Genomic DNA, 14,924 nt, shown 5'->3' with positions numbered 1-14,924 from the left:
ACTTGATTGAGGGGGGTGGGCTGAAGTTAAATAAACCAAACTATTACATTAAAGCTACCATGGTATTTTCCTAAAAATACTTTAATCATATATATATATATATATATATATATATATATATATATATATATATATATATATATATATATATATATATATATATATATATATGATATATATATATATATATATATATATATATATGATATATGATATATATGTTTGTGTGTGTGTGTGTGTGTGTGTGTGTGTGTGTGTATGTAAATGTATGTTTTACATTTTATAAAAAGCTTTTTAGATTTTTATGTTGTTCAATGCTGATTTCATTGAATACACTTGATTTGCTCGGCAAGGATATTTACATTTCTTAAAATCTGATTCATGCACAACATTTATTGAAACATTTTCACTTGTTTCTCAACAATTAAACAAACAAAAGGTTACGTTAAAATTAGAAATGACAAGCTCTGTTGAACCCATTGACCCCAATCTTCTTATCGTTCTCCCTCTTTTCTCAGATGGCAAGGTGGGCCAAATCAAAGGTTTCCATGAGCCAACTTTGGCCCACGGGCCCTAATTTGGGCATTTACGATCAAATAGAACACAAATACATTCAAAGTACAATATGTATCTTACCCAAGGCTGAGTGTACTCTCAGCTGTCTTTATCGAAACTGGTTAAATTGGCAAAATTTACACCCAAACTTGCAGGTTACAGGAATTAACTTTAAAGATTTAACACTTAAAATGCCAAATTTCAATTTTGATATAATTAACACATAGCAAATACAAATATGAACAGTGGTTTCCAATACTTCAAGAGTCCAGGTCAACTCCATGAGCTCTGACTGGCTGGGTAGATCCTGAGGAAACAAATCATTTGGTATACAGAAAAGCAATTTCATTTTTTTGCAGTTTTACTCTGAGGTGGGATGACACTAAGGTCATCATATAATCTAGGTTCTTAAACATTCAACTTTGTTAATAATCAAAAAGACATAAGAAAGGATATGTCTTACTCCATATTGGAAAAATCCATGCCATCATCACATCTATTAACCGTATTGCGCTGGGTGTAGACTGACACATTTCTGCCTTCACTGCAATCTTTTGTATTAGTGGGATAACAATGCTAAAATGGAGTTTTGCCTATATTTCATGTAATAGATTGTAATACTGTATACTTGATCAAGCCAGCTTTCATTTGAGCTGATCCTGTTGTTCTTTTGTGTCCATTGCAGGTATGGAAAAATAGTGTCAACAAAGGCAATCCTGGACAAAAACACCAACCAGTGCAAAGGTGAGTACCGCAGTCAATACTGGCCTGCTTTAAAAACATGCTCACAGATCACAAGTTAAACCATCCTCATATAATGATAAATTTTGAAAGACTCTGTGTAGTCTGGACTAGTGTTGTATGATACTGGAATTTGGTACTAATCAATACAGAAGTTTTAAAAACGTCCATTTTCCACTAACATTTGAGCGCCACTGAGTACGTTCCTAAACAGCACTGATTTGCCATTGTGTTCACGTGCTCAACAGAAATGACTATGATTGTCCATGAAGGTCATCATTTCACCGAACTCACGGCTGTTTAATGAATGTTACCACATATACAGGGACAGTAGAGTGTCTTAAACAGTACTTTCAGTAGAGCATGTGATCACAATGGCAAATCAGTGCTGTTTAAGAACGTGTTCAGTAGCGATTAAATGTTAGCAGCAAATGGACGTCTTTAAAATTTCTGTATTAATTGATACTGAACTCCAGTATCGTGACTACTCTAGTCTGGATGATGTTTAGGACTTTGTTAGCGTGATTATGGGTCAAGTCTTCACTGCCCAATAAGATGTTAGCGTGACTAACAGGGTTTGTCATGGCGAGGAAAAGCGCAAGGTTTCTCCTGTGTTGATTTGAAAAGTCCGGGCCTGGTAGTAGGGCTTTAAAAATAGCCATAGGGGTGAAGGAAGCGTCCGGCTGAAATTGATGATTTAGCAGACAGCCTCTTTTCAGGAAACACTCAGCCAGAGCTGTAAATAAACAGCCTGGCTTCCTACACAATCTGCCAAAATGGATCCTGCAGGTTTTTCTCTTGTTTGTGTGTGTGCGTGCATGCGTCTGTCTCTTTGTCATGCTTTCTCTCCGAGGGCACATCTAATACGTCTAGAAATGAGTATTAATGCCCCCATGAGAAGAGGAGGGGAGAGGGTGTTTGGGAAGCAAAGGAAACCACTCCAGGCTTTAGAGGACTTCCACTTCCTGAAGTTAGCTGCCCTCCTACTCTGCCAGGCTTCTCCACCCTGATGGGCTTCCAGCCAGGACTCATGGGAGCCAAGGAAAACAGACAGGAAACGAACAAAAAAAAGATAGATTCGCTTCATTCACGGCTTTGCCGATTGTACTTAATGCTTGCTTCCGAAAGCATACAGTGCATCCAGAAAGTATTGATAATGCTTCACTTTTTTTCACATTTTTTATGCTACCGCCTTATTTCAAACTGGATTAAATTAATTTATTTTCTCAAACTTCTACACACAATACACCATAATAAAAAATGTGAAAAAATATGTTTTGAAATGGTTGCAAATTTATTTAAAATAAAAAACCTGAAAAATCACATGTACAGAAGTATTTACAGCCTTTTTGCCGCTCTAAACTGAGCTCAAGTACATTCTGTTTCCACTGATCATTCTTGAGATGTTTCAACAGCTTAATTGAAGTTCATCCGTGGTAAATTCAGTTGATTGGACATGATTTAAAAAGGCATAAACCTGCCTATATAAGGTCCCAGGGTTAACAGTGCATGTCAAAGCACAAACCAAGCATGAAGACAAAAGAATTGTCTGTAGACCTCCGAGGCAGGATTGTCTGGAGGCACAAGGATGGAAAGGTTACAGAACAATTTCTGCTGCTCTAAAAGTTTCAATGAGCACAGTGGCCTCCATCATGCGGAAGTTTGGAACCACCAGTACTCTTCCTAGAGCTGGCCGGCCATCAAAGCTGAGTGATCGGGAAGAAAACCCTTAGTCATGGAGGTGATCAGTAACCCAATGGTCCAGTGTTCTTCTGTGGAGAGAGGAGAACTTTACAGAAGGACAACCAGCTGTGCAGCAATCCACCAATCAGGCCTGTATGGTAGAGTGGCCAGACGCAAGCCACTCCTCGCATGGAAATTGCCAAAAGGTATCTGCAGGACTCTCAGACCATAAGAAACTAAATTTTCTGGTCTGATGAAGCTAAAATTAAACTCTTTGGAGTGAATCACCAGGATAATACCATTCAGCAGTAGGAACTGGAAGACTAGTTAGGATAGAGGGAAAGATGAATGCAGAAATGTACAGAGACATCCTGAATGAAAACATGCTTCAGAGTGCTCTTGACCTCAGACTGGGGCAACGATTAATCTTCTAGCAAGACAATAACCCAAAGCACACCACCAAAATATCAATGAAGTGACTTCACAACAACTTGGTGAATGTCCTTGAGTGGCCCAGCCAGAGCTTAGAGCTAAATCCTATTGAACATCTCTAGAGAGATCTGAAAATGGCTGTACATCGTCGCTTCTCATCCAACCTGATAGCTTGAGAGGTATCAGTGAATGAGCAAAAATATCCAAAAACAGGTGTGCCATATTTGTGGCATCATATTCAAAAACACTTGAGGCTGTAATTGCTGCCAAAGGTGCATCAACAAAGTATTGAGCAAAGGCTGTGATACTTATGTACATGTGATGTTTCAGGTGTTTTATTTTTGATAGACTTGCAACAATTTCTCTTTTTGTCAGGGTTTTCACCTTTAATGGATAGGACAGTAGAGATTATTGACAGAAAAGCATGAGTAGCAGAGAAAGGGGAAGGATCTGTATTGGAATCGAACTCGGGTCGCCGTAAGCACCGGAGTGCATGTGTCGACGCACTAACCACTACACCACTGGTGTCGACAAACCTGCAAAAATTAAAAAAACAAAAACAAAAAAAAAAACATTGTCATTATTGTGTGTAAAATTGGAAATAATTTAATCCATTTTGCAATAAGGCTGTAGCATAAAAAGAAAATGTGGAATAAATGAAGTGCTATGAAAACTTTCCAGATGCACTGTATGCAGTATTCATTCCAAAGTTATATTGATTGATTACAATTGCGGGACTGTAATCAGCTGTACAGTAGATTCATCCCATATGATCGAGCAGACCATCAAGAGCTGTTTACAATGAAGTTTGTTTGGTCGTTTTGCTCCTTAAGACTATTTGTAAGTTGTCAAGCTCTGCCACGTTTTTAATCAATGCTCTTATATGGATTGTTGGCCGTTTGTTAAACACACGTTTAAATGCCTGTTTACTTTGTGTGTTTTACATTACGCAACTGGACTCTGTAATTATGGACTTGTTTGTGCAAAAAAAGACATTTTCAGTTTCATTTTTTTTCTTCCGAAACAGATGGAGAGGGTGACAGTTGTGGGCAATGATGAGGGTGTGTTTGATTTTCTTTTTGACTCAATCACGAGACTCTCATTAAATGAAGTGAGCGTAAATATTTGTGTGTCGTGTGACACGCCAACAAACTCTCTCTTTCACTACCTCGCTTTCCTTTTCTAATTGGAATTACGTGCACAGGAAGAAGACAGTCTCTTGTTTTTTTTCCCCACAGCATTGAAAGATGGAGCCAAAAAATAAAGAGAGCGAAAACATGCACGAGCTCATTTGAGGCACATTTGTATTTATGGATTTAATTATGTAAAGCTTCCCAGGCAAAACCTCATGTGCGTGATGTCTACACACGAACACATGCTTTTTATCTTTTTCACCTCTCTATCGAGCTCATTTTCCGACCTGTTCCGGTTCTGGGCGTCACGATGTTAATAGGAATTGATCTCTGCATTCTTCAAGTTGAAACCTCTTTCTCAGCCCACTTCCTGATGGCTGCTGTTTAGCTCTCTTGGTCAGTGACCTCAGGAATGCTCGCAGCCATCTCTTAAACCAGAAGTGTTCCTCTCTCTGGATCAAGAACAGTCTACTGGAAATCCTTTTTCACACACACGCTCTGTTTTCTTAGGCTTATGAAACATCTGCAGTCTTTGGAACATCTGGATGGCTCAGTTCTCCGCTGTAGAGATTTCTCTCCCTCTCCGTCTCGCGTCCATGTTTACCGTGAGGCTTCAAAGCGCATGGCATGTTGTTCTATATGTAAGGTGTGTGTGAGCGCGTAAATGAACACATATGTCTGGCATATAGAGCTGTTGGCTTCAACCATTTGCGGGCTCTCCAAAGCTCCGCGTTCTGCCATCTGTGGTTTCGAATGTCAGTCAGGCTTTGAAAGTGTGTGTGTGTTTAGAGTTTAGAGAGGCTTATGGTGAGAATGCCTGCACCGAATGAAGACACACTGCCTCAAATGTGCCTCACAAGTACTGAGGGTCTTTAAGAACCTCCGCCACAGCAGATTTTATTAAGATATGCTGTAAAGGAAATCATGGATCTTCTCTCTCACTTACTGCCAAAGACATGTTTGGTTAAAGAGCTGGGTGGCGAAATGAACCCTGCTGGAAAAGGAGCTATGTTTAAAACATGGTAACTGCTTTGTAGCTGGTCAAAACTGCCTATTACCTGGCTGACCAGGAACCATGTATGATATATACTTTTAAATATAATAAAAAATATTTTGCATGTATAAAATATATAGAGATAATTACTTGGATAATTCATTAGTTAATTACAGGAACTAACAATTAAGGCCTTGAAACAAAGAACTATATTAGTTCATATTGTCAAATTTTGAGTAATACGATTAGTTTAATTTGGATTGTGAACATTATATAATATATTTGTATTTACCTACACAAGACAGACAACAAAAGCTTCTCAATTCTAAGGAGATAACCATTTTTCAGTGTCCGTGTTAAAAATCAAAATTTGTTACGATTTTATATTTGTCAAATGTGGAAGAATGGTATATTACGACATTATGTTAGTGTGAAATAACAGTATAACTCCAATTCATCATATCACTTTAAAATCACTAAAGATCTGACTCCTTCATTTAGTTTTAACAGTAATAGAAACTTCAGGTTAATATTAGGCATTTCTTTCAAGTTTACTATTATGAAAATTATTATTATTATTATTATTATTATTATTTAAAAACAGAAAATACAGTCACACTTTATTTTGATGGTCCGTTTGTTGAATTTGTTACATTGCATCTATATGCCGACTAATTCTCATTAGATAATGTGTAGACTGTTAGGTTGAGGTTAGAATTGGGGTTAGTGTTAGTGTAAGTTGACTTGTACTTGCAAAGTTTCGTTGTCAGTTAAATGTCTGTTTATGCGCAGAATCAACAGTTATTAAGCAGAGTCTACTAATGCTCTAATGGACCATCAAAATAACGTGTTCACGAAAATACAGTAGGAACAATGTACAGTACATACACCTCCTTACAGTACAGGCAATAATAATCTATTATTAACAATGAAGAAATGCAACAATAAATACATATGCAGACATATGTTATAGATAAATATTGTTGTTTATTTAGAAAAGCTGGTGCAGCGCACCTGTGTATATACTTTTTCAAACTGTTCTCGTGCACCTGTATCTATAAATTTTCATTTTCATAAATGGACATAAATGTTTTTTCCGCATGATGCTATTTTAATGTTTAAAATGTGACTCTTGGTCGTGCGAAAATATCCCCAACTGTTTCTGTATGCAAAGTTCACACATAATTCATCTCACATGGTTATCTACTTTTATTTTATTTTATATTTTATCTCAGTAAGCGTGTTATAAAAAAAATATTAATAAGTTTTAGATTATTACAATACATAAATAATTAATATATTTTTTTATCATTTAGCCCCTTTGGCAGTTTGCTTTAAAAAAACACATATACAATACATACATTTGTCTGTTTTTACACTGCAAAAAAAAAAAGAAATCTTAAACATTAGATTTTTTTGTCTTGTTTCTAGTCAAAATATCTAAAAATGCTTAAATCAAGAAGCTTTCTAGACAAGCAAAACATATTGTCCTGTTTTAAGAAGTAATGTGTCAAAACAAAGTGAGTTTTTCCAGCAAACTAATCTGCCAATGGGGTAAGCAACACAACACAATCTTATTTTTTCCTTTGACATAATATTATTTTGCTTTTCCCTTCGGAAGATCATTTTTGCTTAATTCTAACATATTTTTCTTAAAACAGCAAGACAATTGACAATGTTTTTCTTGTCTAGAAAATGCTTCCTGATTTAAGAATAAAAAATAGAATAAAATAAATAATTGAATACTCTCACACCCCTGTTGTCTTTATTTTAAAGTTGTGAGCTTTAGAAAAAATCTGATACTTTTTGTGTTGTGGAAGAAATAGTATGAAGATGATATTATAAAAATGGTCTATGCAACATGTGCTCCATATTCCAAATACTTTTTGAATTATTGTGATGGCTTTGTGTGAGGAAAATAAGTAATTTTGAATCAAACTAACTATTTTGGTTATAGTTTTCCTATCCATTTTGGTGTCCAAACTCGCTCCTGGAGGGCCGGTGTCCTGCTGAGTTTAGCTCCAACTTGCTTCAACACACCTGCCAGGAAGTTTATAGTATATCTAGTAAGAGCTTGATTAGTTGGCTTAGGTGTGTTTGATCAGGGTTGGAGCTAAATTCTACAGTTTGGTCACCCCTGTACTAAAAGCTAACTGCTACAACTCGATCATTGACTATGCAACTTAGTCTAATTTAAGCCATTCTGTCCAGTTTCAGTTCATTAAAATAAGTGATTGTTTTATGAATCATTCAAGAACAGAATAAGAGCATTCTAGCTCTCTTTTTACTCTTTATTTTTCCAATAATTCTTTAGATTTTATCTTTCATTAATGATTAAATTAATAAAATGATTCGGTCTGATTTACTAAATTTTAAGATAAATGGTTACACGCAATAAAAAATGGGCTGAATTTTCTTTGCAACCATTTATCTTAAAATATATTTAGTAAATTAAGAGTAAATCCAATGAATCCTTTTTTAGTGTGCAGTATATATGAAAAATAGGCCTTTTGCATTCCACGGAAGAGCGCCATGTGAATTTGCAGCGAAATAAGGATGAATAAATACAATCAGAATGTTCATTTTTGGCTGAACTCTTCCTTTGAGCTGGATTTTGCAGCAGGGGTGAGGTCAGGCTAAATCTTTCTCTGTCCTGTTACTGAGGAAATAGTTGACAAGCGTGAGCCTAGAACAAAATGGCCGTTTCCTGTCTCTCCAAGCACACACACACACACACACAAACCCACACACAGACACTAGCGGCTGTGCTCAAACATGCAGACTCTCTTGTGTCGCCATGATCAGCATGATAAGACAAACAACAGAGCGCTCTTGTTTTGACCCGTGAATTTAACTCTGATAAATGTGTCTGATAATGTCTGATTAATGTCTGATAAAGAAGTCTCCAGCTTTTTGGCAAAATACTACGAAATATGTGTAGAAATAAGCCTTATCTGACTCTGTACATGTGTGTGTGTGTGTGTGTATAGGATATGGCTTTGTGGATTTCGACAGTCCGGCAGCGGCGCAGAAAGCTGTAGCGTCCCTGAAGGCCAGCGGCGTGCAGGCACAGATGGCAAAGGTAAGCTAGGCTTTACACCGTGTCTAAACCAGGTGCGCAGTGACTTTCTAGCATCGAGTCATTTATTCCTGGAGAAAAAGAAATATTGTGTGAAGCAACACAATTATGGGTACATAACGTTTGATGTTTAATAGACAGCTGTGAGCTGTAGATTTTGTACCTAATAGATTTCACTGTGGACAGAGCTACACTGCACATTCCGGAATAGAGACACATGATGAAAATGATACTAATGAATGGTAATAATGTGAGAGAACTAAAACAAACCCAGCTGAAGGTACTGATATGCAGTTTTTTATCCTTCTTTACTATAGAAAAGGAAATACTTCAGGTACCATTTAGATGAACGTTATTAATAATACATTTTATTTAAAGCGCACTTCAAGAAATTCAAGGTCTGTACAACATATATATATATATATATATATATATATATATATATATATATATATATATATATATATATATATATATAATTCAACAATTTAAAAATGTACAACATGTACATTTTAAATAGTTGAATTGTATATATATATACCCGACAGTAAAAAAATGTTGAAAATTATAAAATACAAAGATAAAATACATAATGTAGTAGTGCAGTTTCTAAAGAGTAAGTTATTTTGAACAAATGAGTTTTAAGTCTGGATTTGAACTGAGGGAGGTATTCAGTGTTGTGGATGTCAGGGGGTAGAGAATTCCAGAGTTTGGGAGCAAAGCGACTGAAAGCTGTGCTCCCTATTGTGCTGAGACGGGCAAAGGGGACAGAGAGGTGGATGGAAGAGGACGATCTAAGAGAGCAGGAATGAGTGGTGATATGGAGGAGATCAGTAATAAGATGGTGCAAGGTTATGGATGGCCTTGAATGTATGCGGGAGGATTTTATATTCAACTCTGGGTTTGGAAGCCACTGCAAATCTTGTAAAATGGGGGTGATATGGTGAAAATATGTACTCAATATGTTCTGTGAGCTTTATTTTCAGTAATAAAAATAACAAAAATGGTAGCGGTGTGAAAACTGCAATTAAGAAACCAAGGAAAATTAAGGGATTCATTAATTAGATTAAAATTTGGTCATAATTTACTTTCTGCCTATTGCAAACCTGTTTGGGTTATTTTTTTCTGTTAAAAAGAAGTCAATTTGAAGATAGTTTCCAATTAAATGGGCCTCTGAAATCAGATTTTTTTTTTTTTACCAAAATTCCATTACATTTTTTCCATTATGCTTTTCAAGTTTTATTTTTTCTGGATTCTTTTTTATTTCTTTATTTATTTCTTCTTCTTCTGTTTCAATTATTCTGTACTGTTTAGTAAACAAATGGTATGTTTGAAAGTATTGATCAGAAGCTGTATTTAATTTGACAACAATTTGTCAGGAGCTTTACTTTTATGAGCCATGTGCAATGTTCAAAAGCTCAAATGAATCCAGATGTATATTTTGAGAGGTTATAGGGGGAGATAACCTTCTTCTTCTTCTTCTTTAAAAGAACATGTTTGTGTTCGACAGAAGAAAGTAATTTATACAGGTTTTAAACTTCTTGTAAATGATTAAAGGAACAATGAGTAAATTTTTATATTTGCATACACATACCCTTTTAATCGGAGAATACTTTTATGTCAATGAAGGTGTTGCTCCAGTCTTGCAGTGGTAATTTTGAGGTGTGTTTACACACTATACTGGGTGATTCACACAATTCCTCATGTTGTCCCAACACAAATCGATTAAGTTAACTTCATTATTTTTACAAATTTAGGTGGATTGAACCAGTTGTGTAGTCAGAGCCATATGTACATATACTCTGCCTACTTTTTTTCCCGGGGTTGTTTGAGTATTACGTTTTCTGAGGATCAATAATTTTTGACTTCTGAGGATTCAGTAAATTGTTATTTTCAAATCAGTAATTATCAGATCTTATTTTTGGTCAATTTCCCTAATGGACAAACAGCTTTAGTTAATGCATGCCTTCACTTTCGTATTCTACATGAAACGTAGATTTACCGGTAGGAGTGACATCCTTATTGACACTCCTAATTCTCTCTTCATATACCCATAATACACTGTAAAATCACCTTGTTGGTTGGATCGTATTGCTTTCTCCATACAATCGATCCGCTGCAGAGTTTGTTTCAATCAAGCCGAGATTGCCTCATTCAGGCGATCTCAGACTGATTGTTTTGGGGCGAATCAGAGAGTAATTGCTGGATTTAAAAATTCCAAATGAATCGTGCTAAGGAGGCAAACGTGCCAGGTTCCGTAACAAATGTCTAGATATAAAACACCCTTATTTTGTTTCAACTGGTGCATTTTTGTTTAAATTAAATGAGTTTTTTGAAGAGGAAAAGTCAGCTGAATAATGTCTCGCTAAAACATTCAGGTAAAATTTTAAAACAGTATTTGTAATTGTTTTAATCATGCCTACCGCTAATGTTTGTCTTTTATTCTTCTGTTAAACAAAAAATATATTTTAAAGAAAAAATATAAACCATTGAATTCCATATTATTTGTTTTTCCTACTGTGGAAGTCAGTCGTTATTGTTTGGGTGGGTAATAGTGCACCACCTTTTTTTTAGGACTACACCACTTTATTGAACATAGAACACAAGTCTCCCCCCCCCCAAAAAAAAAAAAAATAAAAATTTAAGAATTGTATTGTTTCAACTAGTTTTTAATAAGAAGCTTTAACAAGCTGGAGAAAAGTTTTACTGAAAATTGATTTGGCAAGTTGTTTTAAATTTGTTTTGACCACAGTTTGCTCAATGTTCTGCTCAATGTTTCTTATATAAGTAAACAGTAAGTTTATTGAGGCATGTAGGTTGTTACCGGGTCTTCCATAATTGACAAACTAGTTTTGTTGATCTGTTTTAGTATGGTTGTCAGGCTGGAAACCAATGCAAATCAACTGCTAAGAAAAAAATTTGACTAGACTGGCAGACTAGCTTAAGTCAGTTTAGACTAGCAACCCTTAAGCTGGCGTTCTTGGTTTTGTTTTGTTTTTTATTTTTCCACCAGAAAGGAATGTAAATACAGAGTATGTTGCTTCTAATTCTGATTATGGAATCCATGATGGCGATAATGATTTTCAGGAAGATGTTGATGACAGCTGATGTGGTGAACATCTGCGGAGGAAGTTTACACGTGATTCAATGGAAGTGCTTGAAATGGACTCATGAAGCTTCATGTCCAGTGTGTGCATTCAGACGCACGCACGCACAGTTGTTTAAAGCATCTGTCCTCTAATATTCATAAGCTTGCGGGCTGTCAGGATGCAGATGGTTTGTGTATCTGAAATCCCATTTAAATGCATGCCTGTCAGAGCTCTCCGCAACGCAGCGGGCCTCATATGAAACAGACAGGTCATCTTACAGAGAGGAGGAAAGGGAGGCGGGGAGTAAGAGAGAGAGAAGTAGAGTGATTTAGCTCATGTTTGCATGTTTCCTGTGGTCTGACTAATAGAATTTACCATTTAAATTAAGTCCAGTCGACATCCTTTGTTGTGTAATGCTGATTACCACCATAACATGTTTAGAAAATGTAAAGAACAAAACAAAAAATCTAAATTAGTTCAACACAATATTGGTAGAAATACTGTTTATTTTGCTTAACTTGCATTGAACCCTAGATATTGCTTTAGTGCGCTTGGCTTGTAGGGTAAAACTGTTTTCCAAACTGCATCTAATTGATAAGAAGAGCAGTTAATCATTTTGGAGGCCATTCTTAGGATCTGTTCCAAAAACCAGTGAGCCGCTGCTTAATAAGATACCTTCAAAAAGTACTGTACTGTATCTTCCTCAGATGAGGAATTCAAAATATCCACTGAAATAAAAAAAGAAAATGTTGTTGAAATTACCTTCAAATGTTTTTGAAAGAAGTGAATTATTATGCTAATCAGGGCTGTTTTTATTTGATTAATAATACAGCCAAACCAGTAGGGTTGGGTCGATAGAGGTTTTGTGAGTGCTTTGAGCACAAAACCCCAGAGAGCTCTGCAGGTCTGAAAGTTTATCAAGGATATACCGCTGGATTGGGTCTCACTATAGTTATTAAACGTGATATTTTATTAATCTTGTCTCTATTTAACGACTCTTCTGTCTTTTGAATCTATCAGGTAACGTGTCACTGCATTAAAACATCGTCCATCGCAATGTTTCACATTAGACATCGTACAATGCCAAACTGGTCGACATCGCCCAACCCTACAAAGCAATAATGTTAGGAAATGCTAATTAAATTATTAAGAATTAATTTCTATTGGTAAGGGTATTCGTGGGGTCTTATAAATCTTAAAATGTCTTAAAAAAAATTTTAGGCCTTAAAAAGTCTTAAATCTACTAAAATATTGAAATGTTAAATATTTTTTAACGGGTCCAAATTTTTCTTTGTTCATGTATAACTCCCCAATCTAGCCATTAACACTCACACAATCAAAAAAAACAATCCCATTTTCAATAAAACTTTTTTATATTAAAATAGCATTTTAACCGTGTTTATCATGTTTTAATTACTTTCCTTACAGTTACATTTATTTAAAAGTTCTCCATTTATTTGCTGCTGAGGATACTGACCTGACCTATATATTTTTTTACTATTACATTATTATTTATGTATTGCATTTAACTTTATCTAAGTCCAAAATTTCCTTCATAATGGTCTTAAAAAGGTCTTAAAAAGTCTTACATTTAACTTGGTGAAACCTGCAGAAACCCTGCTGTAACTGTGTTAATTTCTATTGTGTTTTATGTTTTTTGTCTATTTACGGTTGTGAATTTCATAATGGGACCTTGATCTCTGCTCTGTCGACTTTAATTCAACTCTACAGTTTAACAAAGTGACTTTTATTGGCATTTTAGTAGCTTGAAATAATATAATGTATAAGATATAACATATAGAGCTTGTTACGAGGTGTTTGCAGCATAAAATACAACATCAACCAAGACAATAAATCAGAATTATTCAAAATATGCAAAATTATATTCAATACAAAAGTTAGTATTTGTGTTTTATGCAATGGATTTTTATTTATTGAAATAAATACCTAGACATCCTTAAAGCAAGTGCTTTGATGCTATTTTTTAAATAATAAAGTGATAGCATTGATTGTAATTTCTTTTACTTTATTGATTTATTTATTATTAAAAATCATATGTTGTGTGGATCATGTGAATTTGTAATTAAAAAATGCACCCTATGGAGTCAACTGGCAAGGTTTTGGGGCAATTATATAACTCTTATTTCAGCTGCATTCCTTCACTCAACTTTTGTAAACGATGTATTTTATAAAGAAGTCTAATTTTTATAAAACTTAATTAGCTGCCTGGAGTTAAACAATGATTGGTTTGTAGCTCGAGCCAATCGGCACGCTTCCCGCCCACCAGCACCCGCTTCATTAAACCAGTCAGAGCTGATACTCAATTTGTTTTCTCTCTGTCTGAATATGAATTTCACGGAAATAGCTGTGTAATCTAAACATCCAACGATATTTTCCAATTGAATTTTCGCCTTGCTGTGCCGTATTAGGCGGAACAGAGGAACTGTTGAGTCCTACCTGGGTGGAAGAAACATAGAAACTAAACTGTTATTCAGAGGAATTTACGCTGTGGAAGACGGCCACATACGTCTTTTTAACAATGAGAGAAGGGCAATTAAAAGAGCTAAATCGCCTGGCTTAAGGCTCATTAAATTAAACAGGAGCGCAATCGAAGAGTTTCCCTCTGCCCTATTAAACCTGTTTTCATTAAGAATTCTCTCACTTTAACAGCGCCTCTGAGCCACAAAACTAGCCTCTTAAACTTATTTCACCAGTGTATCAACCTTCTCCTGTGGCAATTTCTGCTTCTGTAGTGGATTTCAGCATGGCAGGCATGCAGTTAAGATTGTGGGCCAAAATATTAAGCATGTACAGATATGAAAGGACATATGCATGAGGATAAAAGATGAAACAAACCCATCTCGTGTTCACATTCACCTTTTGATACTCAAAGAAAATTGCAAATGTACTGCTTTGCAATGAAATGCACCTCAGAGACTTGTGGAATAGTTTAGCATTGAAATATATTTATAGAACAGAAACATATGCATTATTGCCACAGAGAGGTGGGCACTGAATGGTTTATGCTAATGTAGGTAGACATAAAAACATGTAAACAGTCAGTGTGCAAATATAAAATGTTTTACAGGTCTCTGTTGATTCAGTTAAGAAAAAAAAATGACGACTTGATATTATCAGATTTTCAGGCGTTCTAGTTCTAAAAAAATTCTATGCATTTATGAATTCAGTTCAGTTTCCTTTATATTGACAACCAAAAC

General features: G+C 35.4%; 1 protein-coding gene across 14 annotated transcripts in view; it reads left to right on the top strand.

Moving 5' to 3' along the window:
* rbms3 (RNA binding motif, single stranded interacting protein) overlaps positions 1-14,924 on the top strand; it is a 264,037-nt gene that overhangs the window by 63,100 nt on the left and 186,013 nt on the right. For all 14 annotated transcript variants that reach the window (XR_012391550.1, XM_009292543.4, XM_009292541.4 and 11 more), the window contains exons 3-4: positions 1,241-1,299; positions 8,529-8,620. Coding sequence is in view for 13 of the 14 variants with exons in the window: in XM_009292543.4 (XP_009290818.1) it covers positions 1,241-1,299; positions 8,529-8,620 (151 nt within the window). In the remaining variant the exon portion in view is untranslated. The remainder of the gene's footprint in view (positions 1-1,240; positions 1,300-8,528; positions 8,621-14,924) is intronic.

Source organism: Danio rerio, chromosome 16 (genome assembly GCF_049306965.1).
Source record: "Danio rerio strain Tuebingen ecotype United States chromosome 16, GRCz12tu, whole genome shotgun sequence".
NCBI classification, from domain to species: domain Eukaryota; kingdom Metazoa; phylum Chordata; class Actinopteri; order Cypriniformes; family Danionidae; genus Danio; species Danio rerio.
This window is presented reverse-complemented; position numbering and strand designations above follow the sequence as displayed.